This window comes from Neofelis nebulosa, chromosome 11 (assembly GCF_028018385.1).
Source record: "Neofelis nebulosa isolate mNeoNeb1 chromosome 11, mNeoNeb1.pri, whole genome shotgun sequence".
Classification (NCBI taxonomy): Eukaryota; Metazoa; Chordata; class Mammalia; order Carnivora; family Felidae; genus Neofelis; species Neofelis nebulosa.
Genome location: NC_080792.1, coordinates 84036234 through 84055765, shown reverse-complemented (window position 1 = coordinate 84055765; position 19532 = coordinate 84036234). Strand labels below are relative to the sequence as shown.

General features: G+C 57.9%; 1 protein-coding gene across 7 annotated transcripts in view; it reads right to left on the bottom strand.

The window, feature by feature from the left end:
• TBX5 (T-box transcription factor 5) overlaps positions 1-19532 on the bottom strand; it is an 86392-nt gene that overhangs the window by 41890 nt on the left and 24970 nt on the right. The window contains exons 1-4 of one of the 7 annotated variants that reach the window (XM_058691182.1): positions 5809-6186; positions 5061-5218; positions 3192-3376; positions 1418-1512 (exon numbers count right to left, since the gene is read on the bottom strand). In XM_058691182.1, coding sequence (XP_058547165.1) covers positions 1418-1512; positions 3192-3338 — 242 coding nt within the window. In that variant the 5' untranslated portion in view covers positions 3339-3376; positions 5061-5218; positions 5809-6186. Of the gene's footprint in view, positions 1-1417; positions 1513-3191; positions 3377-3791; positions 4791-5060; positions 5662-5808; positions 6187-7327; positions 7642-19532 lie in introns of those variants that run through there. The other 6 variants (XM_058691184.1, XM_058691181.1, XM_058691183.1 and 3 more) reach the window with 6 other exon arrangements.

The window sequence follows — 19532 nt, the reverse complement described above, 5'->3', positions numbered from 1 at the left end:
GTCTGCAAGGCGCTGTGCCCCCGCTCCCCTCAGCGCGCACGGGCGGGCTCCGGTTTCCCAGCCCTCTCGCGGAGGGGGACGGAGCGCTCCCCAGAAAGCCAGAAGGCGGGTTCGAGGCTGGCCGGGCCAGAAGGACGGGCTGCTGGACCCTGGCTCACCCAGGGATGGCAGGAAGGGGTGAGTGAAGGGAGGCCTTGGAGCCGAAGCCTGGTGGTGTTTATCTGCCTGAGCTCCGCGCCTGCGGGCGAGCTCGAGGGAGGCTTCCCAGGCCTTTTATAGTTAAATCCCCTCAGCTCAGGGTGAGGGGGAGAGGGGGCCGGCCGTGTCTTTCCTTCCAGAACAGATTGGGAAGAAGAACTCAGTTCTTCAGTGTAAACAGAACGCGCCTCCTGGTTCACTCAGGCCGAGCGGGGGAGCAAACGTTGTTTAATTTCAAATAATAATAAATGTCACTGTTGTCAGTTTATTGCGGGAGGCTCGGGCTGGAGAACCGGGGGCGTCTGGTGAGGCGGCTCCCCCCTCCCCCCCTTCGCACACTCGGTGGCCGGCTTCACGAGCCTGTCCGGGGCTGACTCCGGACTTTCTGCCCTTGGGACACGGAGGGCCCCTGCGGCACCGGGAGGCCTGTGGTGAGGACATCCCCAGGCCCGGGCTCGTGCACACACAGTCGCCCCTGGGATACAGAGTTGCATGACCCTCCAAATAGCTTCCCCCAGAAGTTTAGCGTTTCTAGAAAAAAAAAAAAAAAGCCCTGCGAGCTTTTAAGAGGAACTCTGGGGTGAGTGTCTTGGCCAAACTGCCGTGTTTATCGGTGTCTGTATATATAGAGCCCGGCCGAGCCCCGGTTCAGTTTCAAAGGCTTCTCCCGCTTTCTATAAACAATGAAAGAGGTAGCGAATACATTCAGCGATTCGGAGTTTGGCAATCGGGTGGGACTCTGGAGCCGCTCCAAGGTCAGGGAGGGTGGGACGGAGGGTGGGGGCCAGGAGTCAAGGCTGAGAGCGGGTCTCATCTCCGTGCCGACTCCGCACCTCCCCGGTTCCCCGTTCTCTCTCCCTGCCCGTCCCACTTTCTCCCACAACCAACCCGTCCACTTGGTATGGCCCCCAAAGCTCTGGATTCTTCTCTTATACGAGGTGGGAGAAATGCCCTGTTTCGGAGGTGAATCCAACAGGCGTTTCCTCCACCAGCGATGCAGGTCAATGGAGGAATTCTCCAAGCATCTTTATCCAAAATCGGGTCAAACAAAACACATTCGTTGTCTCTCTCTCTCTCTCTCTCTGCTCTGCTCTGGTCTCTCTTTTCTCTGCCCCCGTCTCTGTCTCTCACATCTCCGAGACCTTCCCTCCTTTGTCTCCCCCACAAGTTGCCCAGGCGCCCCCCACCCCACCCACCCCAGCAGAGGTGGCCAGCTCACCTTCCGGCCTTGGTTATGATCATTTCTGTGCCGACTTCGTGAAATTTCAGCCACAGTTCTCTTTCGTGGAGAAACACCTTGATCCCTTCCATGCCCTAGAGAGAGGAGAGAAAAGTCACACGGACCGGCCCCAGGAGCAGTGGGCCTTCCCTTCCCCCCAGCTGCCCCCCAAACACAGACTTCTCCTTCCCTCCGGAGCCTCGGGGCTCTGAGGCTGAGAACTGCCCCCAGCCAGCTCTGGAGCACCAGCAGCCCTGCCCAGGAATCCCTGTACAAGCTCCGTGTACCTCCCCACGATGCCCTGTTGTCTCCTAACGCCACCAACACAAGGCTAGAGAAAAGTCCCCAACCATCAGGGTCCGCTAGTGCGTCCATGAGAACAGACTTTAAAAAACCAAAACAAAAAAAACAAAAAAACTGGGGCCAATCGCAAACCCTTTTAGCCAAGAGGCAACTAAAAGACAAAAGCAAAAACAAAAACACTCCACCTCAAAAGGCCCACTCAGAACATTCTCACGTAGCCACCCCCATGGGCACCCACAAACACACAAACGTGCAAATAATGCATATATGCGTGTTGAGTCTCGCGGTGGTGCAAATATGGCCGTAAGAGAAAATGTAAACTGAAAAATGTGTAGATCGTATAAGAGGTTCCCACGGTCCAAAAAGTTAATCCTCTGATGCCTCTATTAACAAACCTCGTAGGTTCTCACACCCCACTTCATTCGCTTCGAGCTGTTTTTTGATTACGGGAGCAGCCGAAACCGTTTAACGTTTCCGCTATGCAGCTCAAAGTTATTTTACTGAACCAACGCAGAAAAATTTCTAGACGAAACCTTCGTTTTGCAATCATCCGCAAGTGTCTTAATAAGCAGATTCGCTTTTCCGGAAAGAAAATCGAAGTCCCCCAAACCGTGTACCCACTGTGCTCTACAGCTATTCACGCATTTTCCTGAGCCGGGAAGGGGAAAAAGGAGAGTCAATGAGGTAGGCAGGAAGGACGTCCATGGAAATCCCAAAGAAGGGCTTTAGCTACGTGCAAATATCTCTTCGGACCAAGTCACCCCGCTTTGCACCAACTGACACCTTATTTAAAATTATGGGAGGGCTCCAGGGGCCGCCTGGAGCACCCAGAGCGCTGGGGGGAACAGGGCACAGAGCACGCGGCCTAGGAGGCCTCTCACCCTCTAACTGGATGGCCCAGCTTCCATCCAGGGGAGCCTGCGGCTCCCTGCAACCTCTTGGCACAGCCCGGCGCTCCCCTCCACCGGCCAGAGCGAGCCAGCCCTCCAGAGCCTGGCCCAAGACAAATAGTGCAACTCGAGGGTCTGGGCGGCGGCTAGGGGAAGGCGGGCGGAGGCGAAGGCTAAGGAAGATCTGAAGAAGGGTCAAGCCATCGCTCACGCCGGCCTGAAGCAGCCGCTGACCCAGCCCTTAATGAGGTGCTCAGGGCTGAGCCTATACCTAGTGCAGCAGCAAAGGAATGATCTGGGCTATTGTTAGCTGGCCCCAAATAGCCAGATAATGAAGGCTTCTCTATAACAACTTCAATGTATTTCCAAAATCCTCTGGCCATAAAGATTATCGTCACAATAAAGTGGATTGGAATATACTGGTATGGGGGGGGGGGGGGAAGCAGGGCATAGGAAAGTGGAATGAGCGGAGATAAAAAGGAAAAGGGGACAGTTATGAGCAACGGGCAATCCACCCTCCCCTCCCCCACAGGAGGGCCTTTGGTTTTTGCAAAGGGCTTCTGGGCTAGCTGTCTTCTTACCTGCTGGGTGAAGGCGGCTTGAGGGGATGACGGAGACTTGTTGGGGGCCCCTAGCGTGCTCTCGGGCTTGGAGTCACAGGGTAGATCCTTCGAATCAGGTTCCAGGGGAGTGTGTGCCAGGCCAAAGCCCTCGTCTGCGTCGGCCATGGTGTGCCTGGCTCCCTGTGCCCGAGCAGGGTCCTGCTCTGAGGCCAGGAAACAGAGAGAGAGAGAGAGAGAGAGAGAGAGAGAGAGAGATTGGAGGTACAATTCTAGTGACAGGAGGGCGCAGCTGGGCCCCAGTGTCCAGCTACCAGCACCTCCGTTCTCAGCTGAAGGAGGCTGTGGAAGGTCCCGTTATTATTATCGTTGTTATTACTCTATGACCACGCACAACCTCTTGCAAAAGACCCGGGTCAGGCTGAGAGGAGGCGGCGAGGCTCGCATCTCCCCTGCGCAGGCTCCCCCACGATAAGCCAGCTGCCCGTCAAATTTGTCTGGACTTCTGGAAGGGCCAATAAAGATAAGGCCTGGGTATTTTTGGAAGCCATTGGGCACGAACCAAAAACAAAACAAAAACCTAGTGTCCTTTGGAGAACTGTTTTTCTCCGTCAGACTTACAGAAGGACATCACGGCTCTGTGTATTAAAAGTCACAGGAGGCATATTCTCCTGCAGCAGGCAAAACGTCTACAGTAACCCGCCTCTTGCAAAACCAAGAACCTAGAGGGGGAAAGATACGCAGATCAAGAGACCCAGCCCCAAGGAGAATTCGCGTTCATCCTTTATCAGTTACAGGCCTTAAAATGAAAAGTCCCTTAACAGTAAGAGTCCTCCCCTTTCCCTCCACCTTCAGCAACGGTAAAAATTAAAAGTAGCCGAACAGAAAAGGCAGGAGAGCGGCCGCGCAGCAGTGGGGAGGGAGGCGCGCTGCTGGGCGCGGCAGGCCAGCGCTCTGCAGGCCGCCGGGGCTGCGCGATCTCCAGGCTTTCTCGGCTCTCCAGCCCCGGATGGGCATTGTGACGAGCGGCCAGGCCGAGGGGAGTTTCTCCGAGCTTCAGCCGGGCCTGGCTCGCTGAAAGTGCAGGCCCAAGCTCCGGCCGAGGAGGACAAAATGGGTCCCGGACAAATTCTGCGCGGCAGGCGCTGGATCCAACTCGGAGGTCCGACGCAACGGGGAGAATGGGCCGGGGTTGCAAGCACGTAAAGGAACAGCTGCAGAACTGTTCAAGCCCGGATGAGCCTGCCTCCCCGCTCTGATCGCTTTCCAATCTCCTCCACGTTTCCAAGTAGGGATCTCCTCCCCCCACACCCGGCTGCACTGGGAAGGGGGCGCCAAGGATGCCCCCCCCAAAGCTTCGCAGCCGCTGAAGCGAAAGGCTGGGTCCCACCCAGGTCTGCGGTGGCCGGAGACCCGGAGTGGGGCCGACGAGGACGGCTCGCGAGGCCCACTCCCCAGCAGCTCCCCTCACCACACCCTTGGGGCTTGGGCGAGGCGGTGATGGGAGCCCCGCGGCCGGCTGGCAACAAAAGAACGCGGGGCTGGCGTCGCCCACGTGCGCTGCCTTCCGCCGGGGGCCGCGGGGACCGTCCCCTCGCGCGCCCCGGTCGCGGTCGGCGGCAGCTCGGGGCTGGCGGAGGCAAGCTAGATGCGCTGTGACAGAACCAGGCCGCGCGTCCTGCAAACCTCCCCGCCGCTCGCCCGGCCGCGCGCCTCCCCGCCAGGCTCCACGCGCCGGGGAGCTCCGGGCCGCGCCACATCCCCCGCAACGCCGGGCTCGGCGCAGTCCCGGGCGGGGCCGGAGTCCCGCCGCCGTTTCGCGCCTCCCGGAGCCCGCTCGGCCGGCGGGCTCCCTCCCGAGCCTCCCGGGCCATCTGCAGGGACGGTTACCTCGCTCGGTGAAGCCGGTGCATTCACCACATCCCTTCTTGCTCCTAGCAGGGAAGCTGGCGGCGAGGCGGGGGCGCGGGCATGGTGGCTCCGGGTGGGGGGTGGGGGGTGGGGGTCCGTGCCGGGGACGGCTCGCCCAGACTAGCGGCTACCGCTGCCTACAAAGGATCGGCCACCGCTGGAGCCTGCCCACCTCCAACACACACCTCCTCCGCTTTGCGCTCGCTCGCTCTCCCTAAAGACTTCCAAGTTGTCCGGCGCCAGAAGGGCTCCAGGGAACGCAAGCGGCAGCCTCCGGGAGCACCCTCGAGGGTAGAACCTCAGGGCCCCCTGCTCACTTGCACCCCTCGGGAGGGAGAGTTGGGAGACCGGAGGGAGCTGGGAAGTGGGGAATGGCCAAGGTCCTTTCTGAGCGCCGCTTTCAGGGTTAAAGTTCTGGAATCCAAAGAAAAAGGGCCTCTCTCCCTCTCTCAGAAATACAAGCCGACTCAGCTGAGCTCAGTGACGTTGGGCTGCCTTGATGCTTACAAAGTATTGAAATTGCCTCTCCAACTAGCTCCCATTGCGTGCAGCCTGCCTCTGCCTCTTTCCCGCCCCCCCCACCCCCTCTCTCTCTCCCTCCCTCCCTCTCTCTTCCCACTCCCTCCCCCAACCACCTTTTCCACTAGATTTCCCGAACACTCAAATCACAGCACTAGTCTCAAACCCAGACCTCGAGATCACCCCTCCTCTCCACCCCCTTCCCAACCTCCATCCATCTCTGCTTCTCTGAGCTCGGCTCGGTGGCTGCAAAAAAATCCTGCACAAATCATCGCAAACCCGGTTGGCTTCTGCCCGGGAAGTAATCTCGGTGACACGGCTGTGCAGAGAACGGAGTCTGAACGCGCTACGCTGCACACACACACACACACACACACACACACACACACGCCTTGCGCCTCCTCTGAAGCCTGGCCCGCGTTCTCCCTCCAACGCTGACCTCAAGACAGAGCTGCGTGACCCCGCCTGGCCCGGCTGGCCGCCGACGGCCGCCCTGACATCTCTCCCCCTCCCCACTCACCACCCGGGCTCTCAGCGACTCCAGGGTGAAGGCAGGGTGAAGGTGCATTGGGGATGGGGACTGAGATCAAAGATGCCAAGAAATTGCCTGGGGCTCCCACCCCCAGGGCCACCAGACCTCCCGGGCTGGAGATGTACGGGCAGTACCCAGTTTTATTAAAATAATCAAACAGTCATTGGAGACTGGCTGGGGTTTTCATCTCCACTGGGCCCCTCTCCCTGCCCTCCCCGTCTCTGAAATGTATTATTTTGAGGGTTGAAGAGGTCAATAGAAGCATAAACACAGCGAGCAGGTCTTAGCCTGAGCAGACCCAGTCTGGAGCACCAACCATTGAGGCTCCGAATAAATGTCAGGGTTCCCTTAGTTTCCCACCCTCGTCTCCTGTACCCCCTCGCCTTATTCTTTTCTGGGGCTCTGGTTCGAGACTTGGGCCTGCAGGCCAAGGTCTGGGGAGAGGCACCGAGAGGGGAGAAATGCCCTGGAGAGATCAGCGGCCATCTGGGTGTAACACATCGTTGCCAAATTACAAAGTGGACTGTCCATCCCTAAAAGTGGGGCTACAAGGGGTTGGGTGGGGGGGAGAGAAGGACCAAGCCCAGCATTTGCTACGGTTCTCACTCCGCCTTCCAGGTTTGTTTGCAAACAACCTTTCACCAAGGCGGTTTATTTATTTATGAACACACCCTCACCCTTCCAAAATGTCAGCTCAGAGGACTTTGGGCTTGCTAAGGAGGGGACCCCTGGCCAAAGATGGAAAACAAACGTGGTTTCAGGATGAGCCTAAATCTCCGCATCTCTGGCAAAAGGAAGGGGAAATATAGAAAGACCTCTCCAATCCCTTTAAATTCTCAGAGATTTGCAGATAAAAGAATTTCCCATAAATAATTCGGAGGCCCCTCCAGGGAGGGCAAATCTGAACTCCCCCAAGTAACTGCCTAGCCAGATTCACTTAGTCGGTGGAGTGCAGTTTGTGCTGGCCACCAAGAGAAAGTGGGATTTTGAGACCTCCAAAGGGAATCTGTTCTTGCCAGGTGACACTCCAAGGCAAAATGCAAAGAGTGCATTCTCATTTCCAAGGTGAAAAACAGCATCTCTGGGAGGGGGGTTCAGCAGGGCTGAGTTGGGGCGGGAAGGCAGGGGGCCGGAGGCAGGTCAGGTGCTGAGAGAAACCTACCCCCCCCCCATAGCTGTCCAAGGGGACACTCACCTCCAAAAATCCCACCTCTTCTTTCCAGCGCAGAAGCCAGCAGTGGCGCCTTGCTGGGGAGTGGGGGGGTTCCGGTGAAGACTTTGCAAAGGACCCCCAAAAGAGACCCCTTTTAGGCCAAGCCTTCTTCCAGCGTCTGTCAAGAGTACTAGGTACCTCCCAGCTCGAGGCTGGTTTGTGGTCTTCGACAAATTAAATATTACTATTTATTACCAGGCATACCCCAATAAAATAAAGAGGCAACCAGGCGATACGGACTATCTCACCAGCCGCTGCACCTATAGGACTTGGAGACGTCACGAGTCACGCAACCGGCCCGCGCGCGCTGTCACGCTCGACTGGGGGGCAGCGGCGGGAGGTTAATTTCTGTCCGTCTTCGCCTATCAGCCCCGGGTCTGAGCGGCCACAAGTCCCAGACGCCTGGGCCGCGGGAATAAATAAAGAAATAAACAGGCACAAATAGAGCCGAGATCGATTTTCTTAGGGAGGGGGAGGGGGGCTCTTGGCGAAGGGAGGTGGGAGCCAATCTCAGCCCACGATTGGGAAGAAATCAAATTGTTCCGAGGTGGAACGAAGTCCCCTGGAGGAGGCACGAGAGTCCTCTTATTATTTAAAAATTATTTTTTTCCGAGGAGGAGCTCTAGGCAAACGAATATCCAGGCGCCGCTCTAGCTGGTTGTGTTTGGGACGCGATAACTCAGTGCCTGCTCGCAGACCTGCATACAAGTAATTACCGGGTTATCGCGCAGGGGAAATGAGACCAGGGCGTTGGAGGGAAGAAAGAGGGTCGTCCGCAATGTATCTTACTGAGAAAAAAGTCCATTCTGCGGGAGCACCTCTAGCCGGGTCCGGGGACGCAACTCGTCCCAGCGCGGCCCGGCGGGGGCGGGGTGCGAGTAGGTGCAGGGGTCGGGGTAGAGGGGGTGATTCGTGCACAGAAAAAGTACAGCGACCGGGCCTGCAAAGGGTGAGGCGCTCTGTCTTGTTCTGGAATAACGATTATCATTATTCTTGGTCTCCTCAATGGGCATAACGCCTAAGCGCCCCGTGGAGGATATGCGCTCGAGCTTTCGCGCGCAGCTGGAAACGCGCTGGGTGCAGTTGGGAAACGTACTGCGTAGACGCCCCCGGCGGCGCCGAGGGAAGAGCTAGGCCTGCCCGGGAGCGAGCGAGCGAGCGTCGGGCCTTCCGCAAGGGTAAGCTCCCCGCCGCCAAGGGGCCCAGAGGGAAGCGGATGTCGGGATCTGGCCTTGCCCCCAGCTTCGGGGGTTCCATCCCGCGTTTCGCTGGCCCCTAGCCCCCCTGGCTTTCCGAAGAGCGGCCTGTCTCCAGGTCCGGTCCGTCTGGGGCTGGAGCGGCAGCGAAAAGTCAGGAACGCAGCTGACCGAGCGGCCCCGGGAGCTAAGGTCAGGCCCGCGGGGAGAACGGGCAGTGGTTTCCAGCGCTGGACGCGGGCGCCCGGGGCCGGCCGGGCCGCAGACTCTGCTGTATCCAGCAAGCAGGACCCGCGTCTCTCCTCTGGGCCAGGCCGCAGTGACTTCCCCCAGATTCTCTTTCGTTTCCCAGATTATTAGCTATTATCTTTTCCCCAGTCCGAGGCCCTTGGGGGCGAAGCGTTTGCTCCCAGTTGCCCAGAGTGCAAGCCGAAACCCTTCGCCCGAGGCCTGCGGATGGGTTCCCATTTGATCTCCAGGCTTAGATGGGCCGGAAACGGAGGCCTGGGCCCCGCCGGAGCTGGAAGGAGAAGGCGAAGCTCTGAGCGGGGCGAGAGTTCCTTTCCTTGTGGCTCCCTTCCCCCGCGCTCCCGGCGCGGGTCCCCGCAGCCCCTCGGACGCGCTCGCAAAGGATCCCGCAGCCGCGGCTTCCGGGACCCGCTGTCCCAGACACTGGGGAGGCCCGGAGCGCGGACCGCATACACTAAAGACCTCCCCCAGTTTTGAGCATCTCCATTCTTTCCCCCGGTCGTTGGGCGGTTAAGTTCCAAAGAGCAACCGCCCCAAGCAGCCTCCCTTCCCTCTTCGGGAGGATCCGCGCTTTCCTCGACCTGCTCCCAGCACGGTCTCCACCGCCCCCCCCCCCCCCCCGCCCACCCTGCCAAATGCATTTTCCTCAATTTTGCAAAATTCTGGCCCTGTTTTTAATATCACCGTGGGTAGAGGAGTAGAGGGTCCCACTTAAAAAAGAAAAAAAAAAAAAGCCCGAAACAAAACCAACAAGGGGAGACCGCTGTTGCTCTTTTCTCGATCCTAACTCTCTGTTTTAGGAAAGTTGAGTGTTTCTGAAGGAAAGGCAGACCACCGTCTCTTTCCTCTCAAAAAAATGACCTGGCTTACGAAGACACCATCTTTTCCGCTTTTTTTTTCCAACGCGTCCCTGCCTGACTCGGGTCTCGTCTCTACCGGAGTCAAAACAGGAGGGAGAAAGAGCAGAAAAGGCTGGGAAAATGAGGAAGGATTCCAGCAACCACAGATAACGACAAACCAAAGTTGGGCCGACTCATTTTGCAAAAAAGGGAGTCGGTCTACAGGGGAGAAATTCCCTCGTTTTCTCAGGGGGTCATTTCCCCTCTCGCCTAGTTAAACCTGGCCCTGCTGTATTTTTTCCAGGACCTCACGGTATCTCCCTTCCCCGTGTTTTAGCCCATTCCTGCCTTTCTTGCCTTCTGACCGGAAGCATCTGGGGAGCATACTGGCTATGGCTATGATTTTAATATCCCATATTCTCCTCCAATATTTTCACTGAGAATTATTACTGCCACTGCTCTTATCCAGGTTGTTCTTCCCTGTGCTTTGGAAACATTCCCCCCCCCCGCTCCCCCAAATTTGGCGGATGAAGCCCCCCGCCCCACCCCATCAGGGCAATAAAATGAGATCTAGAAGGTGAGATCTCCATGCTAGAGATGTGCAAGCTCCCAAGGAGCAGAGAAGGTGATTGGGGTGTAAACGGGGCATCTTGTTCTGGCCCCTCCAATTTAAGCAGTCTTCAGTGGAGGAGAAGGGTGAGTCTCGAACTGAGGGGGGCCTGGAACCCCCTCTTACCCCAATGGGCTGCACTGCGCCTGAGAACTCCATCTGTCACCCCACCCCGTGCAGTCAGCATGTGCCCACAGCCCCAAAAGCCATGGGGGAAATATATACTAAATTCCAGGGCTCTGACCCAGTAAGATAGAGACTCGGGCTAATACCTCCAGGTCTGGCGGGGAGCCTGTCTGGATACCCCCCTCCCTCAACTGGAGGGTGCTGTGGAAACTTGGGAACCCGCTGCTCTCCAGGGCTCTGGAAAGACAAATTTTCTTTGGCAAAGGGAACGGTGTCGTGCTGTCGACAAGGCAGACTATTTTTCTTGTTCCCTCACAAGGGCGGGGGGGGGGGGAGAAAAGAAAGCGAGAAAGAAAGGGAAATTAAATGCACACGTGTTAAGCTTGCTCAAAGGGCCGGATTCAAAACCAGAGACGAAACCACGACTCCAGTGCTGGCTGTCCGTGGGCCTCCTTCCAGCCAGCCCGGGCCTCACAGAGCAAGACGTCCACGCCGGAGAGGACTCAGTCTGATGTTTCATAAAGCGCTTTCTTTAAGGGGGAAGGGGCATGGTTCCTGTCTACGCTGCAGAGGCAGAACTCGGAGCCGCAAAGCAAACAAAGGAGATAGTACTTGGGACACTAACACCACCCCCCCCCCACACACACACACCCCTTTAAGAAAGTTCAGCTGGATACCTCCTAGTCAAGCCAGTGATTCAGGCAACATTGACTTTAGAGCCAAAATGAGCCAGGCCGGTGATTTTGGAAATCCCTGAGGTCTGACCCGGCTTTCAGACTTGGACCTACCTGGGTCAAGAGAACCTAAACCGTTGTTTTACTGACCCTGGAACAGCCAGTTTGGTCATCTGCATGGCAACACCTCACAACCCTTGCTTCTCTCTTTGGCCGAGAAACTTGCCAGGGCAGTGGCCACAGGCCCCAGCCCCGGGAGGAGCTCGGCACCCGGTGCAGGGGAGGTGGGGGTGAAGGACAGAGCGGCCATGCCGCCGGGGAGCTGCGAGTGAAAACTCTAGTAATGACCTTGAGGAGGTGAAGGGACGCGTGTGGGGGTGCGGGGTGACAAGGGGGGCCAGACCCCAAACTGGAAGGATCCGTCACCAAAACGATTGCTTGGTCAAGACCTCTAATTTTTCTTCCCTTTCAGCCCCGGGCCTTGAGCGCCGCAGCGGGTCCCCCCTGGCCTCCTGGTGCTGGGTTTCTGGTCTTTGGGGGCAGCCTCGACAGAAGGATCCGGAAGCAGGGGCCTCCAGACGCCTAGCTGCTGCCGCGCCATCACACCCAGAAAACCCTGGGGTGAAACTGACCACGGCTTGTCGTGGGGTGCAACAGACAGAGGTTGGTGGCAAAGAAAAGTTCCTGGCGACCGTTTTGGGGGGGGAGGATGGGCTTGTTCCTGGTCGCCATGGCGATCCAGGAGTCCCGTCCAACACTCTCAACAATGGGGCACCCGCAGGACCATCGGGACGTTCCGAGGTCTTCGAGGTTCTTCTCCCACCCATCACTCTGGGGCTCTTGGCTTTCCGGAGCCTCCTCCACAGATTCAACACGGCAGGGATTGAAAAACCACCCCCTTTTGGAAACGGAGGAGAAAATCGAGATTTAGTGCCGTCTCTGCGGGTGGGCTCAGGTCTGGAGCAAAAGCCCCCACTTGGAGTTGACGACCGTGACCTCCGAGGGGTGCGTACAGGGATGCTTTCGCCCAAGCCCGCAACCCCGGATTTTCAGCCAGCGGCCTGGGACTGGGTCAGCGACCAGGAGTGCTGAGTCTCTGTCTCTTCACATATACTATTCACCCCGAACTCTGCTTTCGAGGCTCCCCGCATACATGCACGCCACCCTTTCGCCTGCCTGGATTAACGTCTCAGTGGAAGGAGGAAAGTCAGGAACTAGAAATTTGTGGCTTTCGTGTGGGCAAGGCCTTACTGAGAGAAAGAATACATTATACTCCTTTTAGAGGGAACATTTTCCATTGTGGGTGTAATATAAACAACATTAAAATAGCACGTTGGCCTGCATTGCTTTCTGCTTGAACCTGCAGCGGGAAATACCCATCTTTCTTCTGGGGGTGGGCAGTGCACGATACAGGCGACTTTTCTGGCTCCATTTTTCAGGCAGCAAGCTCCGAGAAAGATCCAGGGCACTGACTGGCTTGGAGGCCATGGAGGGAGCTAGAGGGAGAGAGAAGGCCTCAAGAAGAAGGGTGGGGGGGGGGGCTGAGACCTAGGGCCGTGGGTTTGGGTCTCGGTGACTCCTCCTCTGGGGTCCTCCCTTCTTGGTTCACTCTCTGCAGGGGATGCCACCCGTCTCCAGGCTGGTCAGGAAAGACAAAACTTAACTCCTGTCTCTCAGCTTCCACGGGGGGCATCTAATGTCCCCCAAAGCTCCCGGCTGGGCTGGCTCGTCAGTGCCCCTATCCGCCCCTTTCCAGGCTGAGCCCCAGGCGGCTGCCTCTCTTTCCTCTCCAGCATCTTGTGTTAATATTTTCAGAAAAGTCCTCCTCGAGTCCCCCAACCCCCGCCCCGTCCCGTAGCCACGATGAGAAAAATGTGGGTATTTGAGGCTCAAAAATCTAGCATTTGAGGTGTTGACAGTAGCTAACATTTACAGCAGGCCAGGAGCTGTCGTAAGGTGGTTTCACTCACACATTATCTCTAAAAAGCTCAGTGAGGAGGTGACTCCTGGGGGTCTGGCCACAGCGTCCCTCTGGTGGGATTTGAACCCAGGCAGTGTGACTCCAGAAGCCGGGAGCAACTCTCTTACGAGACAGGAGGAAGGGAGGAGGCCCTTGTGGGAGCGTTTTGACGCATCTGAAAACACATTCAGTCAAACTAAGGCGGCTGCGGAAGGCTTAGCCTTTGGGGTAATGGCTCTGATCTCCGGCATGTCTCCACCCTCTCTCCTCCCTCCCTCAGAGGAAGCAGAAGAGGGTCTGTGTGGGCATCAGACCCAGATTCCCCAGAACTGAGCAGGGTGGAAGAGAGAGCACGTAGAGGTGCGGACAGTCTCCTCCTTAAACCTCAGCGTTCTGTTCTCCGTCCTGTTCTGTCCCCAGACCGTGGCCCCGTAGCCTCAAGCCAGGACCCACTGGAGGGAAATAGGGGTGCGCGGGATATGGGGGAGTGGGGAGGGGAAGAGATGAGCACGACTCCGTTTAAAAAAAAAAAAAAAACGAAAACGAAGAATTAGGTTCAGAGAGGTTCCTGAAGGCTTGCTCGGGTCACACAGCCTTTGCCGAAATGCACTCAGCTCCTCGCCAGTGTCTAGGCTCTGTGCTTTCAGCTGGAGCCCGAAAGGGAACCCCAGTCGCTTCCCCAGTGCACACGAAGCGAAGCGGCGCCCGCGAGTGCGGGGCGGCCAAGGGCGCCCCTCGAAGGCAAGGGCGCGGGGACTGCAGGTGCCTGGGTTCCCCTCCCAGGCGCTCAGCCCTCCCTTCCCTCTATGCGTCTTCCCCGCTGCACCTCTGGGCGTCCACAGAGTCCCGCACCTCTGGGGTCCCACCGGCGGGTCTCAGGAAGGTCCCAAGCCCTTTCAGGGGCTCCAGATCCCAGACCCCGAGACCTGATGTCAGTCCTGAGGCCTCCCCAGAGGTGGCCTTTCGCTTTTCCTTCTTCTTCTTGCCACCTGCTTGCCCCTGTGGCCACTCCTCCCAGGCAAGCCCCTGGTGCAGCGCTGGCTGCCCTAAGTTAGGAAGGGAAGGACTTCTCTAGAAGGTAGGGACTCGGAGAGCCAAAGCCCGAGAGGAGCGCCCCAAAGGGAGGCTCAAGGGGTCCCCACTCTCCAGCTGTCACTCTTCAGTTTCCTCCACCTGGCACCTGCCGGCCCCTTGGCCGTCCAGGGACTGAGTCTTCCCGCCCCCCTGCACAATTTGCTGTCTGGGAGATTGCCACCTCTCCAGACCCCCCTGTCTCCCCCACCCCAGGATGCTGGCAGACAGACTGGGTCGTTCCCAGTTCCTCCCAGACCACTCGGAGGCCAGGTCCTTGCCACCAACAGCTTTCCCAGGGTCCCCATTTGCGGGCTCCTGGTGCATCTTGGTGAGTGCCCAGGACCCAGGAGTGAGGGCCTGACCCCAGGGCACCTGAATCTGAGCACCAGCCAGGACGGCCAGGACCCAGGACGGATCCTCCTGAATTCCTGACCCCCTTCCAAGCTCCACCTCCTGGAGCAAAGCTGGAGGTTCGGGGGTCCACCTGGGGGCATAGGCTGTGCGTCTCCCTCCGTGTGACTGCATAGGACGTCACCCTCCAGTCTCTCTGCACGACCGGGTGTCACCTGAGGGGAAAGCGCGTGCATCTCTCTGCTGTTGTGTCAAACATCACGACGGGTCAAGTGGTGTCCTGGGCTCATAACCCAGGCGACGTTCAGCTCCCCTCCATTTTTATTGACCACTTTTATGATTATTATTTTTACCAACAGCTCTAAGTGGAGGCCTGCGGGCCTGGGCCCCCTGGAAGGCAGCTGAAGTTCCGCCATTCAGCCAGGAGGCCAGAGGGGCCCGGCCACAAGGTGGCTGAGCCACCAGAGTCTATATTTGGAAGCAAATCCCACAGGCGTTTCCTGGGAACCGGGCATAGCCCTGCGGACACCGGGGCAGACTGGAAAGGGTGGCAGGGTAGCTTGCCCAAACCCTCCCGGGCCTGGGGGCCTGGGGGCATGGGGGCCTGAGGGCCTAGGGGCCTGGGGCGGGAGCACAGCGCTCAGCTCACCGGGGCTACTGAGCCAGGCCTTCTAACGGCCCCATCCCCCTCCAGCCCTAAACGTAGTTTCTGGCCCTAAAAGCCACTTCTGCTCCATGGTGCCCGGGGGGGGGAATTCAGCTTTCCCCCGAGCCCAGTGGCCTGGCCCCTCAGTGATGCCACTTACTGGCAGGGTATGCCGTCTTCAAGAGGTCACGCGTAAGGTGTCCGAGGCCCGGCCACTTGGGAGTCACTCACAGCACACACACACACACACACACACACACACACACACACAAACACACGGCCTTGCACGGCCAGTTACTGCGGGTATAGGTAAGGCCGTTCTCTCCTGCGCACACACACCCACACGATCACGGCGGGCAGAGCCATCGGCCTCGCACCTGGGGCCAGTGACTGTCGCACACATGGCCCTCGTCATATCTGCCATCACACATTCACGTGCACATCCTCACCGGTTCCATCTCACACGCGCACACACACACACACACACACACGCCTGTTCCGTCACACGGGCCCAGTCTCCCGCTCGTTGCCACGCACAGACACATGCTCGTGGTCGGTCACCCACCACCCCCCGCGAGCGCACGTCTGCCCCTGCGTGGACGTGAACTCAGCCGCACGTACGACGGCAAACGGGGCCCACGGTCGCGCCCAGAAAGCCACACACGCGATGGCAGTCTTTCCCCCCTGAGTCACACACACCAGCCCGCGGGGGCCGGGGCGCGCCCGCTCTCACCCACAGACGCATTTTACCTCCGCTCGCCCAGGATTCGCACCCGGTCCCCACGTCCACAGCCCACCCCGCTTTCCCCGCCTCGCAGCCTGGACCCTCGCGTCTCCTCTACTGCGGTCGGTCTCAGTCTCGAAAACAGGAGCGCTCAGAGGCTGCCCCCCACCCCCGCCCCCCACCCCCGGCCGGAAGACATACTTGGGTGGGCACCACCATGGATCATTCTCCGAGGCCTGGGGAGGCTCCACTGGAGGGAGCCCTTGATCCAACAGCCCCACCCAAGCTGCGGTCACCAGTTCCGGAGGAGGAAGGACGGGCAGGTCTTGAAGCAGGTGGGGGGGGGGGGCGGGAAAGGAGAAACCCATCTGCAACCCGCCTCTTTCCCAGCCACCCTCCGCAGAGCCCCCAAGGGCTCTGCCACAGACCCATCACGGTCCCGCCCTCTGGACCCTCTCTAGTGGGCCCTTTCTGCTAACTAGTCCAGTGCTAACTTTACACGTGGGGAAACCGAGGATCGGGGCTCCCGGGTGGCTCAGTCAGTTAAGCGTCCGACTTCGGCTCAGGTCACGATCTCACGGTTTGCGAGTCCGAGCCCCGCGTTGGGCTGTCTGCCGGCAGCTTGGAGCCCACTTCAGATCCTCTGTCCGCTCCCCCTCTGTCTCTCTGCCCCTCTCCACTTGCACACGCACGCTCTCGCTCTCTCTCTCAAAAACAAATAAACATTAAAAGAAAGTCTGAGGATAAAACACCAACTCCTCATATATTTAAGGCCTTGCACGAGCCTACCCCTGCCTGCCCCTCTCACCTCACCTCCTGGCCCCCTTTCTTCCTCCACATTCCATCCCCCTTCTTCTTGGTTCTTCATTTGTACCAACCTTTGTGTCCACCACAGGGCCTTTGCACATACTATTCCCTCAGGGCCTTTGCACACACTATTCCCTCTGCCCCCAGCTGGCTCAAGGTTATGCCTCCTATCATTTTTGTTATGTGCCTGTTCATTATCTGTCTTCACCTTAGACTCTAAGCTGCTGAGGACAGAGATCATGGCGCCCACCCCATTCACATAGTCGATGCTAGATAAATACTTGCTGAGTAAAGTATATGAAGGTATTAAGCAGACCCAGAGTCAAAGATGTGGAGGCATAGACAGAAAATATACAAGGTATCAGTGAAGGGCACAGGACTGTCTGCTCCATGCCATAAAATAAGGATGGGGCGCCTGAGCGGCTCAGTGGGTTGAGCGTCCGACTTCGGCTCGGGTCACGATCTCGCGATCTGTGAGTTCGAGCCCCGCGTCAGGCTCTGGGCTGACAGCTCAGAGCCTGGAGCCTGTTTCTGATTCTGTGTCTCCCGCTCTCTCTGCCCCTCCCCCACTTGCGCTCTGTCTCTCTCTCTATCAAAAAATGAATAAACGTTAAAAAAAATTTTCAAACAAGGATAGATGTCTGAAGGGTGGTAAGTTTACAGGTGGAATAAAGCCTGCAACATATTCTTGGCTTTTTCTGAGGCTTGAAGCCCCGAAATGCTTCTTCTCCCCCCTGCTCCAAGTGCCCCCCACACCGACCCATCCCTCCCTTGTCCTCTGGGCCTTTCTTTTGTCCACCCTTCTATCTGTTCCCAGGAGCCTGGAGAAGGAGCCAGTAGAGTGAAAGTGGTCTTTTTATAGGCTGATAAAAACCAGGCTTATCTAGAAAGCTTTGTCCTGTCTCCCCAAGTGTCCCTAATTGGTCCCCAATGCCCTCCCCACTAGGGCTGCAGACACCTTCCCTGCCTTCTGGCCTCTGCCCCGCTCCCCACTGCCCTTCCCTTCAGTGAGGGATGCCTCACAGGAGACCTCTGTCAGGAGGACTTTTGTGGGATCAGGGGGTGGGCGAGAGGAGATGGGGACCAGGGATGCTGTCGGGGGAGGGGTCCGGACTTCTCCAAGTGGGTTTGCTATGCCACTATTTAATGATGCCAAATATATTAAATCCTATACTCTAGCAGCCTCTTAAATCCGTTTACGGCCCATGCTAGACCCTGGGCTATAATAATAATAAAAATAAAAGAAAGGATTTATGTAGCCAGGGTGCGGGGCCGTCACCGACAGAAAAGAAAGAACCGTTTCTAGCTGATCTTGCTGGCCAGTCGCCCACCCTCTGACCTCCTGTTTTTCAGGGCAGGGCGGTGACAGGGGTGGGGAGGCTCCCAGGGACAGGGAGGAGGAGAGCCAGGGTCCTCGTGGGACAGCGTGAGGAAGCCGAGGGAAATGTCCACTTAAAAGAAACATATGCCGGGCTTCTCTCAGACGCATGTTTCCAGACCCATCTCTCCATTTCTCTCTTGGGGTCCTGGAGAAGGACTTTCTCGTGTTATAGAACAAGGAGGAACAGTGACTGGAGTTGAGGAGACAGCAAAGATCTGGGGTGGAAAAGGCCTCCAGAGGTCCCGACCCTGCCTCTTTGGAGTCGTGTGAACTGAGCAAGCCCCTTCGCCTCCCCCAGCCTCAGTGTCTCCGACTGTGCAATGGGTCTCATAAGAATACCAGCCTCGGTGGTTGTTAGGAGGGAAAAAGAAATGATATAGAGAAACATCTGGAGGACACCGAGGTTTCTGGGGCACAGGACGCAGGGCCAGGGCAGGGGAACGAGGTAAGGACGGCTCAGGGCCTGGTCTGAAGGGCCCAGAGAGCCCTGGCCTCAGTCCCCGGGGGGAGGGGAGGGGAAAGACAGCAGTCGTTCTTTGGTGACTTGAATATTCGTGAGGCGGGGGCCCTCCCTGTGCTACTCCAGCACCCCCTGTAACTCCGCTAAGGACCCCCGTCGTAACCATTGACTTCCAGGCCCGGTTCCCCTAGGAGAGAGCCCTTCTGTTCATCCCCCAGCTCCCAGAACAGGAAGAAACGTCCACTGTGAACGGCCGAGAGACTGGATGCAGCCGGACCCTCTGGCTTTGTGGTCCTAGTTTGGGTGTCGATGAAGACCAGGGCCCTGGGGCTGGGATTGAGGGTGTCCCGTTTCTCGGATAGCTGGGGTACAATGCTTGCTTCCTGGGGGCCCCCTCATCAGGAAACTAGAAGAGATTGGGAGCTTATGGAAGCTTGATTGCATTTAATGACCCAACGTATTTTTATTTTTTTTAATGTTTATTTTGCAGAGAGCGCGAGGGAGGGAGGGGCAGAGAGAGAGAGGGAGACACAGAATCCGAAGCAGGCTCCAGGCTCCGGGCTGTCAGCCCAGAGCCCGACGCGGGGCTCGAACCCACGAACTATGAGATCATGACCCGAGCTGCAGTCAGACGCCCAACCCACTGAGCCACCCAAGCGCCCCAATCACCCAATTTAGCGCACCGTCCTGTATTCACACCTTTGCATGGCTGCCTCCCGCACCGGCTCCGGGCGTGGCCTCTGCAACCTGCTGAGGCCAATGGCACAGCAACACAACGGACACCTTGTGGGTTTCTGCTCTCTTGTCCCCCTGCCATCTCCGTGCAAAGGCAGGGCTCGCCTGATGGAAGATGAGACGCACCGCTAAGTTAGCCAGCTGTCCCAGCCGGGGCCCTACATGAGTAAGACAACCCAGCCCAGACCAGGAAAGCCACCTCGTCGGCTGCCACTGACCACAAACACCTGCACGAGCCCCACCCGGCAGACCACCCAGAGTCACAGCTAACCCAGAGTCACAGAAGCCTCCGGCGTGGTGCTCCCTTGTTACGTGGCATTATCGTGGCAATAGGTACCTGATACACAGCCCCGAT